The sequence below is a fragment of the Sebastes umbrosus genome, chromosome 19 (genome assembly GCF_015220745.1).
Source record: "Sebastes umbrosus isolate fSebUmb1 chromosome 19, fSebUmb1.pri, whole genome shotgun sequence".
Classification (NCBI taxonomy): Eukaryota; Metazoa; Chordata; class Actinopteri; order Perciformes; family Sebastidae; genus Sebastes; species Sebastes umbrosus.
The window spans coordinates 25,715,171-25,731,899 of NC_051287.1; the positions used below are offsets into that span (position 1 = coordinate 25,715,171).

General features: G+C 38.6%; 1 protein-coding gene across 1 annotated transcript; it reads right to left on the reverse strand.

The window, feature by feature from the left end:
• Nucleotides 1-1,956: 1,956 nt before the first annotated feature.
• Nucleotides 1,957-15,889, reverse strand: LOC119477814 (leukemia inhibitory factor receptor). Its single transcript, XM_037751954.1, is given in 17 exon segments — nt 1,957-2,697; nt 2,792-2,873; nt 2,976-3,057; nt 3,166-3,309; nt 4,068-4,229; nt 5,848-5,979; nt 6,870-7,085; nt 8,936-9,143; nt 9,231-9,319; nt 9,466-9,607; nt 11,309-11,454; nt 11,546-11,700; nt 11,818-11,938; nt 12,025-12,081; nt 15,469-15,525; nt 15,740-15,865; nt 15,868-15,889. Coding segments are annotated over 17 exon segments (2,409 nt in total). The 3' UTR covers nt 1,957-2,229.
• Between the last annotated feature and the right edge of the window lie 840 nt (nt 15,890-16,729).

A 16,729-nucleotide genomic window follows, 5' to 3' on the forward strand; every position in this document is an offset into this window, starting at 1 on the left:
GTGTCAAAAATGTACCCGCAAACATGAAGAGATCAGTGTTTTCTTAAGTTTCTAGGAAAGACTTACTTTTAAAAGTAGACTTAAATTCCACCTATGACTTTTTTTAATTTAACTGTATTTTTTTTTCTTTTCCTGCTTTTTATGTACACAAAGCTTCAGTTTTGAAGTGGTGAACTCTGATAAAGTTTAGTAAAAAAAAAAAAGTATTTCCAACACAACCAGTTTTATTTTTTTATATCCATGTATCCACTATGTACAGTAAATACTGTAGAAATGATTAATGGTTGGCTGCTGTGTTTGGGACATAATGTAAAGATTTGGTAACGCTGTCTTTGAAGAGCTTGGATGTACAGTATGTATTTGGTCCGATACGTCTGATCTGTTTCCAAAAAAAAACACTCAATAAAGAGACTTTTCATTCAGATATGTAGTTTTAGTGCCCTCGTTCTGTCATACCGCCAAGTATCATTGCAGATGAATCTCAGTCAACCGTTGCTTTGGGTCGTAATGCTGCAACTTGAGCCAAGAGGTGTTTCTGGTTCTGGCTTATTTAAAGGTCCCATATTGTAAAAAGTGAGATTTTCAAGTTTTTTATATTATAAAGCAGGTTTAAGTGCTATATATATATATATACTATCAAAACGCTCAAACTGAGAAACACACACAGCCCGTATTCAGAAATTTTGCGTTTGAAACAAGCCGTTAGGATTTCTGTCCATTTATGATGTCACAAATATACATTATTTAGACAATTACACGGTTTTAAACGTAAACATTCTAAATGTGTACCAGTTTATTTCCTGTTGCAGTGTATGTAAATAACATCGGCTGACAGGAAGTAAACATGGACCCAAACTGTCGCCTAGCAATGCAATTCCGTTGCAATTCTGTTGAAATGCACTAAAACGGAGCGTTTCAGACAGAGGGTAAATACAGGTATATTCAGGCAGACAGTATGAGGAAAATACAGTTTTTTTTTTAACATTACAGCATGTAAACATGTTCTAGTAGAAACACAAAATACAAGTATGAACCTGAAAATGAGCACGATATGTCCCCTTTAAAGACTTGATTAGAACGGACTCATCCTTAATGGTGCGTTCACATGCTCCTTTTGATTGTCCCTTTTTCCTGAGTTGGGAAGTCTTTCTTCCGACTTCGGGATGTTCATGAGCTTAAAGTGGTTATATGGAAACAACATGGAACAAAGAAGATGTGGGAAACACTTCATAATAACCATCATTTATAAATGATAATTTGATAGTTAAAGGGACTGTTTGTAAGAATCAGAAATGCTTGTTAACAGCGACTCCTGTGGCCGTTAAGTCAACGAAGGTCAGCGTCCTGTTGCTCGTGCTTGTGCTCGCTCTACATAGACATGAACGAGCATCGCTCAAAACAGTGATGCGACACATGTCAGCTAAAACCACAATATCACTCTATATTTCAGCTGCTTGGCAGTAATGTTAGCTGACCAGACGAAGGTCTCTCCATGAATCAATGCTGATCCTAGTGTTGGCTTTTCCTGCCTCAGCCTCCCGACCGCGGCCGGAGGGATCAGGGGAGACACCGGAGTTTTGGTCGGAGACGATAACGTTTCTCTCTGCGGAGCCCCGTCACTTCACAAGACACAGGAAACCTCTGTTGGTCTGGAGGAGCTGCAGCAGTTATTTCTGCACAAACGTCCACTGTACATTCACTAGATATTCTCAGAGCTAAACTAACTCTTCTGCAGTGTGTAGTGTGCGCGCATGCACGTGAAAGTGGAGCGAAAGAGCGAGAACGAGAGCGGTGTGTGAGTGAAGGCAAGCAGGCAGAGGAGCAGAGGAGCAGAGTACAGCAGAGACTCCGGTCCTGGAGACAAAGCTACGGTCTCCCCCACGTCCTCCGACCGCGGCCAACACTGTTTAACAGACGGGCTTCACTAGATACAACCAAGAGGTTTTGGTGCTTCCGTGTAGTTTGTGTCTGAGTCTGAGTCTGAACAGCGTAGCCACAAGCGAGCTCGCATGGGACACCGACCCACAATGATTTATACGTGTAAGAAGTTACAAACAGTCCCTTTAATTAAAATTGAGTGACTGGTTATTTTGCTGTTAACAAACCTTGAAATGAAGTAAAGTAAAGTAAACAGTCATTTTGACAGTGGGCATAAACAGAGCCGTACCCCGATGATGGACCGTGGTTCTTATAATCCTGTTTTCTCTGCTGTCCTGTTCAAAACTGTTTTCATAAAATTGTGGACGTCTCCTCGCTGTCCAAAATAGGACTGGTACTAAATTGCCCTATATAGTCCAATCCTGACTTTACAACCGTTGAGTCTGTGTCCTCTGGGTCGCTTTCCGTGGCTTGAGTAACCGATGCGTCGGCCGGTACGCCCTGAGGCATCCCCTGCTGAAACATTTCCATCGTTGTATAGCCACTCGGAAAGGTGAGAGGAGAACTCCGGGGGTCTGTCTGTTGGATGTCTGGTAAAGTTTCTGCAGTAATATTTGGTGGGATGTCTCCAGTTGCGTTCTCTGTTTCTCTTTGGATCCAGTTACGAGTCATTTCTGGTGAGTCTGCCTCATCCTCTGACGCACAGAGAAGCGGTACCATCGATGGTAACGTGCTAGCAGCATCTTCTTTCTCAACTATCTGAAGGCTGTTTGTATCCCATTCTTCCACCTTCAGAGTGTGGATGGACTCCAGTAGTTCCTGAGTGAAGTAGAAACAGTTCTCCATTAACTTCATTTGATTTCTTCAGTCTGGCTGGCTGACGTTAAAACTGCCAGTAGAGTTCTAGACTTACCCGTACACAAGGCTCTTCTATTTTCTGCATTGCATTGCTGTTTCCAGGGTTCGGTATGCTCGGCCACAAAATCCCTTTTGCTCTGGAAGAAGTAGGTAGTGTAGAGTAGATATATGGTAGTTAGATGTTTATCCAGTTTGTGACAGCTTGTTTGACACACAATACATGTAAGACTTGACCGTACCTTTTTATTATAGGAGGTCCAAATATTAGCACAGTGGCCACAACTGCAACAATCGCGATGACGCCACTGAGATTAGAGAATCCTACGGAAACACAAAATAATTACGGATGTTTCTTTGCAAATATCAGTATCAGAAATTCAATTGTATGATTTTTTTTTAATGGTCAAAAACATGTTTGGGGGATGTAACCTTGATCGTCAGTTTTAAAGAGGTTTGCTGTGCTTCGTACTCCGGCTCCTGCCTGGGTGAAACCTGAGATCTGGACTTCGTATGCTGTGCCACCTTTGAGATCCCCCAGTTCATAGCTGTTTAACGTTGGATCCACTGTAATATCTGCAGTCAAAGAGTGACAGTTTTTCAGCATATTACAAATGTAACTGGGATCCATTTGCTTCAAAGTTGGCCTGAATTTCCAGACACTATGTGATAATTTACAATCGGCAAAACAGGTGTTAAACATTTTACAGATGTTAAATCGCTCAGTTGGTCCACAACTTTGATCCAGACTGACATATCTCAACAACTATTGGGCGTATCCGTACCGACATTCATGGTCAAAGTTTTAATCTATCTATAGTCAAATATCTACCAGATGGATTCACCCATGGCTCCATGATGATGAATCTGACTTTATGACTTTTTTTCTTGTAAAGTTATGACTTTATTCTCGTAATGTTACAACTTTTGCCTTGTAAAGTTATGACTTTTTTCTCGTAATATTATGACTTTATTCTGGAAATCTCCGATTTGTTTTCCCTCAATGTGGCCCTAATACTCCGTAGTACATTGTCTCTTTGGCCCTCACTGCATTAGACTTACAGTATATACTATATACTTAGACTATAAGCTGTGTTACCTTCATCACAATGCTCAAATGTTTTGTGGCTCCAGACAGATTCATAATTATTTTTTTGCCTAAAATGACTCTTTAGATAGTAAAGGTTGCTGACTCCTGCCTTAGACCAACTGCTAATGCCTCTAGAGACTGAGACAGTGGGAAACAAAGCAACTGGCAACTTTATGGATTAGCCAAAACAAGCATACAAGTTAATGAGTGAGTAGTGTCGTAGTTTAAGGTGGATAATGCTTACTTCTCTCTGTACTCGTCCCATCGTGGTGGTACTCGGTGTAGTAGATGATGTAACCCAGTAGGAAACCCCGGACGTCTTCCTCTGGGATGGATGACCACTGCAGCATCACTGAATTTAGCATCACGTTGTAGCTGCTGATGTTTATGGGAGCACTGATGGGAGCTTTGGGTGCACAATATCAAGAAGTCAGACTGTTGTTCTGGATAGGATAAGAAGGAACTAGCAGTATTGGCCTGATCTTTATCCTTGTTGTTAGCTATGTTAGGTTGTAGCTCCTGACTATTCCTCTAGAGCAGTGGTTCCCAACCTATTTTCCTTGAGGCCCCCCTAACCCCTCCCCCCCCCATCATCACCCTCCCTGTGGATTTTTTTTTGTTTACATTTTCATTTTTATTTATCATTGTTGTAGGTCTATGGTACGATGGTACGACGGAGTATTAGGGCCACATCAAGGACAAAAAATAAATCTGAGATTTTGAGAATAAAGTCATAATATTACAAGAAACAAAAGTCGTAGTATTATGAGAATAAAGTCATAATATTAGTATATATATGTATAGTAGCGGTAATTTTACAAGTTATTTTCTTTTTTTCTCGTAAAGTTATGACTTTATTCTGGTAATATTATAACTTCTTCTCTTGTAAAGTTATGAATTTAATATTATGACTTTTTCTCGTAAAGTTATGACTTTATTCTAGTAATATTATCAATTTTTTTTCGTAAAGTTGTGACTTTATTCTCAAAATCTCAGATTTGTTTTTCCCTCAATGTGGCCCCTACCTCACTGCAAATGTTTTGGGGCTCCAAACAGATCTTTTTTTGTTGCCTAAAATGTCTCTTTTGATAGTAAAGGTTGCCAACCTATAACATGGTTGGCGCCCTAAAACAATTACAAATCCTCGAACAAAATCCTCAATGTGAATAAAGTTAGTATTTTTTTTTATTAAATCAACTTTCTTTAATAAATATAATGTCAGTTTCGTCAACATAAATAAAGTGATCAAGCGAATGCAGATACATAATATGATATTTCTTTGTATCGACTTAATTAATTTACTATGGCAGCATTAGAGCCAATTTTTTTCTGTTATTATGGTTAAATAAATGTAATTGATTGTGTTGTTAGATTACTGCTAGACCGTCCCGTTAATACAAGTACGTGCCTCTCTTTGTGTGCGTCAAGCAGGAGAGCAAACAGGTTTTTGACCACAGTGAAAATGTTGTTTTTGAAAGGCTAAACGCCAACAAATATGAATTGAAGAAGAATATTTCGTTAGATTTTGCCATTAAGTAGCAAAAAAAAAAATATATATATTTTTAAATAGTTTTATATACAGACTGTTGTATAAATGATCCAGTAAGTGTGTTATGATAATTTTGACAACCTCAGAGCAGACTAATCCTGGCGCACTTCCTGTGATCTTTGGCGCCCCCTAAGAGGGCCCCGGACCCCAGGTTGGGAACCACTGCTCTACAACCACAAGCAGGCCAGAATTTCAATTATCCAGTGAGATATCACTACATGTAGTCCAGACAAACATGTTCCCAAGAGGAGGAATCCTAAAGATGTTGGTTGACTTCTCCTGTAGTGCCACCAGCACATTGATATCTGAAATGTCTCCGTAACATTGGTGGTCTTTGTGAACTTTCATCACCAGGTTTGGTTTATCTTTCTAACTGTTTGGTTTTCTTTAAAATGAGCATTACAGCCTCACAGTAAGTCTTGTTTATTCCAGTCACATGATACAATAGTGGAACGATAGTCGGGCTGTGACTTACATCCTTCGGTGAAGTAGAACTGTGTCCTCCCGTAGGTGCTCTCACTGTTGTTCACATGCTCCATGTTGCAGGTCTCCTTGTTTGGCCGTGTGTGCAGAGTGATGCTGTATCGCTCATAAGGCTCCAAAGGCTCTGACGGGTATTTCAAATAACCAAAACACTAAATATATTTCATCAGGTACCATCAATTATGCCTGCATACTACTCATTTACATTAGCACGTTTATTATCAACATGAGGAAACATGTTTAATGAATACTTGAATGAAGTCACATAATATTAATGCCAAAGTGTATAGAAGCAAACAGCTGCTGCCGCCATTTTGGACTGAAAACGCTTATTACATTTATGATATTTTATTGTTCAACAAAGCCCATTTCGGTAGAATATGACAATAGAATATAAATAGAAATGAATGGACTAGAATAATGTTGTTTTACTTTTGTAGGCGGATGTTTTACTGGCGTCCGGTCGTCACATTGAGTCCAAAATGGCGGAAGCGTAGCTTTGCTGCTGGCCGCTGATGTTGCAACGGAACGAACAATTGACTTTTTCACTTCTTGGCAATAATACTGTACGTTCCTTGTACGTTCCCTTGTTAATACAGAACGTATCTGCAAAATGTTCACTGACACTGTGTTTCATGTGTTCTTTGTTCTCATAGCAGCTAAAGCAAGACTTGTGTTATTTGATGGTCGTGTTTAGGCACTCAAAGCTCTTGTTGAAGGTGAAGAAAGATTGTGAATCTTTCCCTGACCTTAACCAAAGTGCTTTTGTTGGCTGAACCTGACCACAGGCAGGACACAGGATGCAAATCCTGGTCTCCAGAAAGTCCTCTGCTTTGTACAAAGACCATAATACATCCTTCACTCTTCCTTTCGCCACAACATAATCATCTATAATCATAATAATCTAGGCACAAATTACAGTTTCTTCAAAACATACTCGGCTAAATAAATGAGTTGCATGTAAACAGAGTTTTTAGTGGACCGGTGGACCAACATATGTGAATATTTACTGACCTGGTAGAGGAGATAAGGTCCTATAGTTGTTAACGTTCTGATAAAAGGACATGTACACTGCTTCATGTCCCTTCTTTTTATGTCCCTTCTTTTCATGTCCCTCCTTCGTCCACTCCACAGAGTAGCAGACGTAGTTCTTGATGAGATTGTCTTTCCAATAGATAGTAAAAGATGTGTTACTGTGGACTGTCACATTCAGCTTCCCAGCTCCCATACCTGTCAGGACAAATTTATAATGATTTTTTTGAAGGTAAAACAAATCATGTTGTAATCATTAACTAATACTTAATATATTATATCAAATGTTATAATGTGTGTAACAATAAACTGATAATAAATACTTAACTAATGTAATCTGAATGTAATTATTATAATCTCTTATCAGCTATTAGACAATATAGAATTTATATATTAATTATTTTGTAGCGAATGATGACTGAAAGATGAAGAATATGAAATGTGATCTTAATCCTTTTGTTTTGAACTTCTTCCAGAAACTTGACCTGACCTCTCAGGGCACTAAGTGGTGAGACTATTCATTTACAACCAGCCTGGTTAAGCTCACAGAACAGAAAAACAACAACGGCTTCATACCGTTCTGACCAAGTGAAAAGTTTATGAGTTATTGATCATCGTCCAGCCTACCTGAATATGGCTAAAGAACCTGCCTTGCCAAACCATCTCTTTTGCTACTGTGTCGCCTTGCCGCTATGCCCTGAGGGCTGAGACAGCCCTACTGTATCCACGACGTGCTGATGGTACCAGCCAGTGTGAAGAAAAGAGACTTTAAAGAAAGACTTTAAGTCCAAAACCTTTTGAACTGAGTGACCCCTCCAGCTACGAGAGGCGGGGTCTGAAGAAATGCTGCACCAGACAGAGAGAGAGACGGAGATGGAAAAATGCATCGAGGTGACATGCCAGTCGACCATATCCGAGCATGCTCGAGGACGCCAAAAAGAGCCACTGAGGGAGAGAAATGACTCAATCCGGGTCGCACCGTTAAATCCAACAGATCCAAAATGCCGCGTTCCTGACAGAATCTGCCACCACTCTACTCCAAACAGCACAACCTCCTTCCACAGCAGCCTGCTCAGCGAGGGTGATGTATAGATGTATTTTCAGAAGAGAAAGAGTTTGATGACTAGACTAATAAACACATTTATAGTCAATTAATAAATAAGGTTAAGAAGAATTAGGAAATTCATCTGTAAATTCTAAACTTGAATTAGACCACGCCTACATTTATGAGATGAAACTGCTTCTCAATCCTCCCTGTTGCTTCTTAAACTCTCTGCTGCTGAATGGTACATTAATATCAAAACTACATTTAGTTGATAGGCAAATGTCAAAATCCAATCAGAAGGATATTAGTCACTGAATTGACCTGGTCACATTTAATTTGTTTCTATCCATGAATGTTCATCATTGTATTCCCTGTATTCCTTTAATTATCCTTTATTCATTTTATTCCTTCTTCCTTTTGTTTTATCATTTATTCCATTATATTCTAGTTAGTCAAATAAACACTTCATTTTATAAAGAACTTGGTTACTTGATTTTGTGTGTATATAAACAATTCACATCACTGTTCACCATGCCCAAGAACTCTGTAGCAACCCTGACATTACGAGACTCAACTGATTAATATCAAATTGTGAATTTTTCCCTGTTTTTATAAAACTGGGTGGCGCCTGGGTAAAGTACGGTATTAAAACTAATTGTGTGTGATATTTGAAGCTGAGTGTCACCACTCTCCTTCACCTTTTATGACAATTCATGGGTTTATGATTAATAATTGTGGGTTATTAATTATAGATACAAATTTTGATATCAATTAATGATTGATTATTAATCTGCTCTATGCAATAACGCTACATAACGCTACAATTTCACATAACACAAACTAATGATAACATAACAGAAATGAGAGCATTACTAATAATTAGTAAACTATTCATTATTAACAGTAAAATAACTATAAACTAAGTTTAATTAACTATCAATTTATACATGATGATATATATATATGGTTATATAATGTTTTTTATAAAGTAGTGAGTACTCACTGGTCATGTCTTGTCTCTGTGGTATTGACAGATTTAGGGCTGGGGAGGTGCTGGCGTTGTTCACAGCCCTGATGGTGAGATGATAAGCTGAAGAGGAGAGAATGAGTCTGATCTCAGGCTGAGAGGTGTTCATCCTCTCACATGGAGCCTCTCCTGATGCTTTCCCAACAGTCACATAGAAGCCGTCATGCAGCTCTTTGGCAGGAAACTAACAAACAGGGTAATTTTATTATTATTATTATAATAATACCATCAGCCATGGCTACACAGAAGATATATTACACTTTAAGATTACCTTCCAGGTTAAATAAAGCAGCCGGCGGCCTTTTCTTTCTGCAAGATCAGTGTCTTGAAGGTTGACAATGACAGGCTGTGTAGTCAGTTCTGAAAGAGCATTTAAGACACACTATTTCAGCTTTAACTTCTTTGTGTTTACATCATTTAACTCATCACAATTGCCACAATTAATATATAAAAACTGCTTCTTTTTATTGTTTAGTGTAAAGTAATAAAGTAGAAAGCGAGCTGACCTGATGGGACGGTGTAGTTTTCACTCCATGGACACTGAGAGCATTTATCGTTAGGGACGCACCGTATCTGTACGCTGTAGACCAGTGAGGACTTTAGATTCTCTACTGTACAAATCACTCCATTGTGGGACTGCACGAGTGACTGTGAACAACACAGAGAGACTGATTAATGCCAGGAAGAATTATCCAAAACATGAATTCACTTTTCTTTTCCTGGAATAAATATTTAGCTCGTAGTTGAAATCATAACCTTTATTCAATCAGCCAATCTCATTAAAGGGACTGTTTGTAACTTCTTACATGTATAAATCATTACGGGTCGGTGTCCCATGCGAGCTCGCATGTGGCCTTTTTATTTTCTGTTTTAATATTTAATTTTTTAACACAATACTTCAAGTTCCCATATTGCAAAAAGTAAGATTTTAATATCTTTTTTATTATAAAGCAGGTTTTAGTGCTATATAAATACTGTGAAAGTATCGAAATGCTTAATATACAGAGAAATACACACAACTCGTTTTCAGAAATTGTGCGTTTGAAACAAACCGTCTATTTGTGATGTCACAAATATTCATTATTTAGACCATTACACGGTTTTAAATGTAAACATTCTAAATGTGTCTCGGTTTATTTCCTGTTGCAGTGTATGTTAATAACATCAGCTGACTGGAATACATGGACCCAAACTGTTGCTTAGCAACGCAATTCCGTTGCAGCATGTAAACATGTTCTAGTAGAAACACAACATACAAGTATGTACCTGAAAATGAGCACGATATGGGACCTTTAATGTAGTAGGTGTAGCAGGCCCCTACTGACCCACATGTATGAGTCTCATAACTGCTGATAACGCACATTTAATGACCTGATAACAGTGGAGTCGGGTGGAGCAGGCTGTAGACTTCTAGCTTTGTTTTAACCTTGTGAGTCCCCAAAGTTAATGGAAGTGTAACACTAAACTACTTGAGTATTGCCTTAAAAACAGCCAGAAGGATGGGGCGTTCATGTATTAAAATACTCTGTAATACAAACATTTATAAACGTTTGTACTCCACTTCTTTAAACCTACTCTTTCATATAGCGTGCAGTGATGAGTATATTTATCTCCTGTAATGAAACGCAGGGCACAATAATAAACTGGATGAATCTAATATATATATTTATATATATATAAATATATATATTCTGATCTTTAGTTTCTGTGCACGTTATTCCACATGAAATTAAAAGTAAACTGCTATCTAGATATTTATAAGATTTGACTTTAAAGGTCCCATATTGTGCTCATTTTCAGGTTCATATTTGTATTTTGTGTTTCTACTAGAACATGTTTACATGCTTTAATGTTAAAAAAAAACACCTTTATTTTCCGCATACTGTCGGCTTGAATATGCCTGTATTCACCCTCTGTCTTAAACGCTCCGTTTTAGTGCATTTCAATGGAATTGCGTTGCTAGGCAACAGTTTGGGTCCATGTGTACTTCCTGTCAGCTGATGTCATTCACATACACTGCAACAGGAATTAAACTGGGACACATTTAGAATGTTTATGTTTAAAACCGTGTAATAGTCTAAATATTGTATATTTGTGACATCACAAATGGACAGAAATCCTAACGGCTTGTTTCAAATGCACAATTTCTGAATACGGGCTGTGTGTATTTCTCCGTATATTGAGCGTTTTGATAGTTTAACAGTATTTATATATCACTTAAATCTGTTTTATAATATAAAAGACCTGAAAATCTCACTTTTAACAATATGGAAACTTTAATTTCAGTAATCATGCTCTCTCTTTGAGATATTTATGATCAAAAACAGTTAACAGCTGTTTGATACTGACCTGGTTCCGTGTCAGGTTGCCCTGTTCTATATATTTCACAGAGTAAAACTGAATGGTGTTTTTGTCCAACTCCGGCCAGATCACATTCACAGCTAGTCTTCCAGAGTGGCGGCTGAAGATCACTTTATCTGGAGGACCACATCGCGCTGAAATATTAAATATTCAGTCACAGATTTATCATCAAACAGAGAAATTAAGAGAAACTTGCTCATAAAAATGATTTTTTTGTGGACTTACAGAAGCTCTTTGGTGAAGCGCTGAAAACTGCTTTTGTGCAGTTTATTGACTGGCTGTTTTCAAAAACCTCAACGGTCACGTCGGAACTCTCAAATAACATGATCTCCTCAGAGACTCCAGTGATGTTGTAGTAAGCCCAGCGATGGCTTCTGCCTCTAGAAGGAGACGAGAAGAGAGAAAATTAGATGATTATTGTCCATTACAAATCATTAAATATGTTAAACAATATGTATTTCATTTAAGCTAGAATGGAGAAATATTAAAACTCGTACCTGTGCTGTTGTTGTGTGATGAGTGTGTAGATCTTTTCTGATGTGCGCTTTCCAGGTTTCCACACACAGACTTTTCTTAAGGATAAATGTTTACCGAAACAATCTAAATCATGGACTCCGTCTGAAAGAGTTTAGAGTCATAGTTTAGAGTAGTTTAGTTTTACAGCAGATGATTCAATCAGTGATGACTCAAATGTATTTTTTTACCCAGGTGAATTCCACAGTGATGATATCTTGAAGAAATGTTCTGTGACCCGCATTTCACTGGAACATAGTATGAATATGGTGTGAAACTAGATCACCAAATCATAGATGTTATCTTCTCAGTGCGTCATTTGTAGAAGAAACACAACTCTAAATATACAACACATTCTCACGGCAGTTTGTCACCAAATCTAATCTATTTTATTTCTGTACATTGACACAAATTTCCTTTTTTTTGTTGTGACGCTCAGCACGACTCTCAACAACTAATTTTTTGTGCGTTTCCTACGAATGTCCAGCAACACGTGTTAAATCCCTCAAGTTTAGTACGCCCCCTGTCTCGCGCTCGCGTGTGTCTACGCTGTTCAGACTCAGATTCCAACACAAACTACACGGAAGCATCAAAACCGCAAAGTTCTATCTAGTGAAGCCCGTCTGTTAAACAGTGTTGGCCGCGGTCGGAGGACACAGGGGAGACCGTAGCTTTGGTCTCCAGGACCAGAGTCTCTGCTGTACTCTGCTCCTCTGCTCCTCTGCCTGCTTGCCTGCCTTCACTCAGCTCGCTCCACCTCACGTGCATGCGCGCACACTACACACTGCGGAAGAGTTAGTTTAGCTCTGAGAATATCTAGTGAATGTACAGTGGACGTTTGTGCAGAAATAAATGCTGCAGCTCCTCCAGACCAACAGAGGTTTCCCGTGTCTTGTGAAGTGACGGGGCTCCGCAGAGAGAAACGTTATCGTCTCCGACCAAAACTCCGGTGTTTCCCCTGTTTCCTCCGGCCGCGGTCGGGAGGCTGAGGCAGGAAAAGCCAACACTAGGATCAGCATTGATTTATTTTTTTTTGATTGACCTCCGTCTGGTCAGCTAACATTACTGCCAAGCAGCTGAAATATAGAGTGATATTGTGCTTTTAGCTGACGTGTGTCGCCTCACTGTTTTGACGGATGCTCTTTCACATTCAGGTAGCGCATGCACACGGGCGAGCGCAAGCAACAGTACGCTGACTGTCGTTGACATTGCGGCCACAAGTGTCACTGTTACAACCAATTTCTGATTCTTACAAACAGTCCCTTTAAAAGGTTCGATTCTTGGCTGCACTGGGCTGGCTCAGTTGATGACTCCGTAGCCAAAAACTATTTAAACTGGTGGCGAGGAGATTTAGCCTAGCCTCTCACTGCCCACATCCAGGACGTCAACCCCGCTGCCGCTGGTGGGTGGCCTGGCTGAATAACCCAGGAGCCAGGTGTTGACACCAGCCAGCTCTCCTCAGTGATCTGTGCTCTTGGTAATAAGCTAGGATGAAGTTCAGAGCTTACGAAACATCTAGGATTGTTTAATAGTCATTTGCCAGGAATTGATTAATAAAAACAGTGATCAGTCACGTCTTTATGCTCAGCTCATCAGGATTCACTTCTCCTCTCTTCCTTGTGTCACAATACTCCAGGTCAACACTTCTTCAAACTTAAACTTCTACAGGTTACATTAACATGGTAATACATTTTGACAGTCTCACAGCCTCCGCACCCTTCTCAGTTACAGTCACTACAGTAACATAATGCATATGAAAACTCTTCTTTATGATGTTATGCCCGCTGTACCATGTACCATAAGGACCACAGTTCTTAAGAAGTAATAATTCTAATGTCCACAGTTTAAATGCTTTAAATACAAATTGTAGTTTTATTGTAGGATTAGGCAGAGCAAAAGCAAACAGCTCAAATGGTGATCCAAAAATAATTTGTTGTGTAGATTGGATATAATGATGATTAATAAAAACAATATAATGATGAACAGTCACGTCTTTATGCTTAGCTCATCAGGATTCACTTATCCTCTCTTCCCTGTGTCACAATACTCCAGGTCAACACTTCTTCAAACTTAAACTTCTAAAGGTTACATTCACATGGTAATCCATTTTGACAGTCTCACAGCCTCCGCACCCTTCTCAGTTACAGTCACTACAGTAACATACTGCATTCCATGTGTTGACCATAAGTCATTCCTGTCATTACATATCCTTAAAACCTGATCTCGGTTATATGCATGTTAATCACAATACTTTCTAAACTACTACAGAAATTATTGTATAACATCCTTACTCTAACAGGGAATAAATTTAAAGGTCCCGTATTGTAAAAAGTGAGATTTTCAGGTCTTTTATATTATAAAGTAGGTTTAAGTGCTTTATAAACACTGATAAACTATCAAAACGCTCAATATACGGAGAAATACAGACAGCCCGTATTCAGAAACTGCGTTTGCAACAAGCCGTTAGGATTTCTGTCCATTTGTGATGTCAAAAATATACAATATATAGATCATCACACGGTTTTAAACGTAAACATTCTTAATGTGTCCCAGTTTATTTCCTGTTGTAGTGTATGTGAATGACATCAGCTGACAGGAAGTAAACATGGACCCAAACTGTTGCCTAGCAACGCAATTCCGTTGCAATTCCGTTGAAATGCACTAAAACGGAGCATTTCAGACAGAGGGTAAATACAGGTATATTCAGGCAGACAGGATGAGGAAAATAAAGCGTGTTTTGAAAATTACAGCATGTTCATGTTATCAGCATGTTCTAGTAGAAACACAAAATACAAGTATGAACAAGAAAATGACTATAATATGTCCCCTTTAACACTTTTCAGCTAACATTAAATCAGGTTATATTGATTGGTGATTACATACTCTGTGTCTGCAAGAGTCCATTTGTTGTTCATCTGCGTTGAAACGGCCTAGTTCGAGGTATCTGAGGTGGATAGGGTCGAGTGAATGATCGAATTCCTCCTCTGGCCTTTTTTCCCCGACGCTCTCGACGCTGTCTAGAGGTTTCTTTTAGGACTCGAGGCTTCTCACTCCGAGGTCGAGGGACCCCTTTTTTGAGGACGAGGGATCTCACAATTACTTGACACACGTGATGCATGTGTCGATTTCTGCTCCAGTCTTTTCAAAATAAAACTACTTGATTAGGTTTAGGTAAAGATCGACTCGATTAGGTTTAGGAACAGATGGCGGTTTGGGTTAAAATAACTCCGGAGGTGCTGTAACTTAAGTACGGAAGTTACGTGACAAATAAATCAACATTGATTTGTGGTTTCACACGGGACAAGAACACTGGTCTCCTGGTGAAAGTCTGGTGTTGTTTGACCTGCTCATCCTCCACCGACCTCCACTGGACATGTGAAATTTGTGTCTATGTACACGAATCACTACATTTCGTGACTATTTCACCAACTGCTGTGTGACTGGGCTGAGATATGATACTACTTTTTTAAGGAAATGTATTTGATCATATTTGTGGTTCTTTTATCAATGATAAATATAGCCACTCATCTAGAACAACTATTTATTAATAGAATAGATAGATAGATGATATGAAGAAATCACTGACATTTGAGCAATATGTTGAAATGACGTGACAAAAAAGTAAAATATCCTACCTCGATCTGAAGCTTGAACACAAGCGAAGAGAATCTTGTAGTAAACAAGGAGCAGACCTTAAATATGAACAGAGGAAGGGAAAATCTGCCTTAAATACTAAATACAGCGTATTAATATTGAGTTATTTGACTGATATATAACAGAAAAGTCCTAGGATGAATTTAATTCATTGCAAAGAAAACTAAATAAACCAAAGACCTACAAAAAAACACAAATAGCTCAAAATAATCACTCAACAGAAAATAAAGAAAAAAATGATAGAGCACTTACCGAGGATGAACACGTGTGAATGACTGGCAGAGGAAGAACATTTTGAGTCTAAAAAATCAAAATGAAATCCACGGCCAACCATGTCGCCTGAAAGACTGAAACAAGAGAAACAGAGTGGGTTTGAACCTCACACCCACATTCTGCTACCATTCACAGTGAGGATGCACACAGACAGTAGCTGCTCTCTCACGGTGAACCACAAGGACATATTCTGGAGAGTTCTACACTGTAGTTATATACAGCATGGAGGGGCGGGGACACATTCACACAGTTCATAGAACTAAACTGATGATGGGTTCCCTGGAGTTTTTTGTACTTCTTCTTTCCACAAATAGAGTTGCTGTTCAACACGTGTTTTTTTTACATCTCTAGTGATAAACAGGAGGAGATGTGACTGTGATGTCTCTTTTCTCTGAGCAGTTACTGAAAACAAGGTCTCTTAAGTTCGCCGTTTCACTCAAAGCGTGAAGATGAATGACTTTTTCAGGAATTCTTTGAGCCTATTTTGCTTTCAAAGAACTGGACACTGTTACTGACAGATGTGTTTCATTCTGAATCAGACGTGGACTGATTTGAATGTTTTCAACAATGTTTCAGAGAACAGATGTTCTCAGTTTCTAAAAGTGAATAGTTTTAGTTGTAGCGTAGTAGAACCAAAGCACATTACTGAGTGTTCCTGTAAAGGTTATTTTAAATGTAAGTGATTCACTGAATGATCATGAATGATGAACACTAAACCTATAACACACACAATGATGGAAAACACTTCAACACTGTACTACTACTGTAGTAGCATACAAGATTTTCTACTTAATATTTTACTATATTATGTTAAAATAGAAGAAACAATAAACAAACATCAAAAGGTCCCAACAACAACTCATGATTATTTATTATTACAAATTATTATTATAATTATAATGTATTTTTTGCTTAGTTTTAATGGAGCATACATGAATGAAATTTACTACAGATAATATTTTACTATAT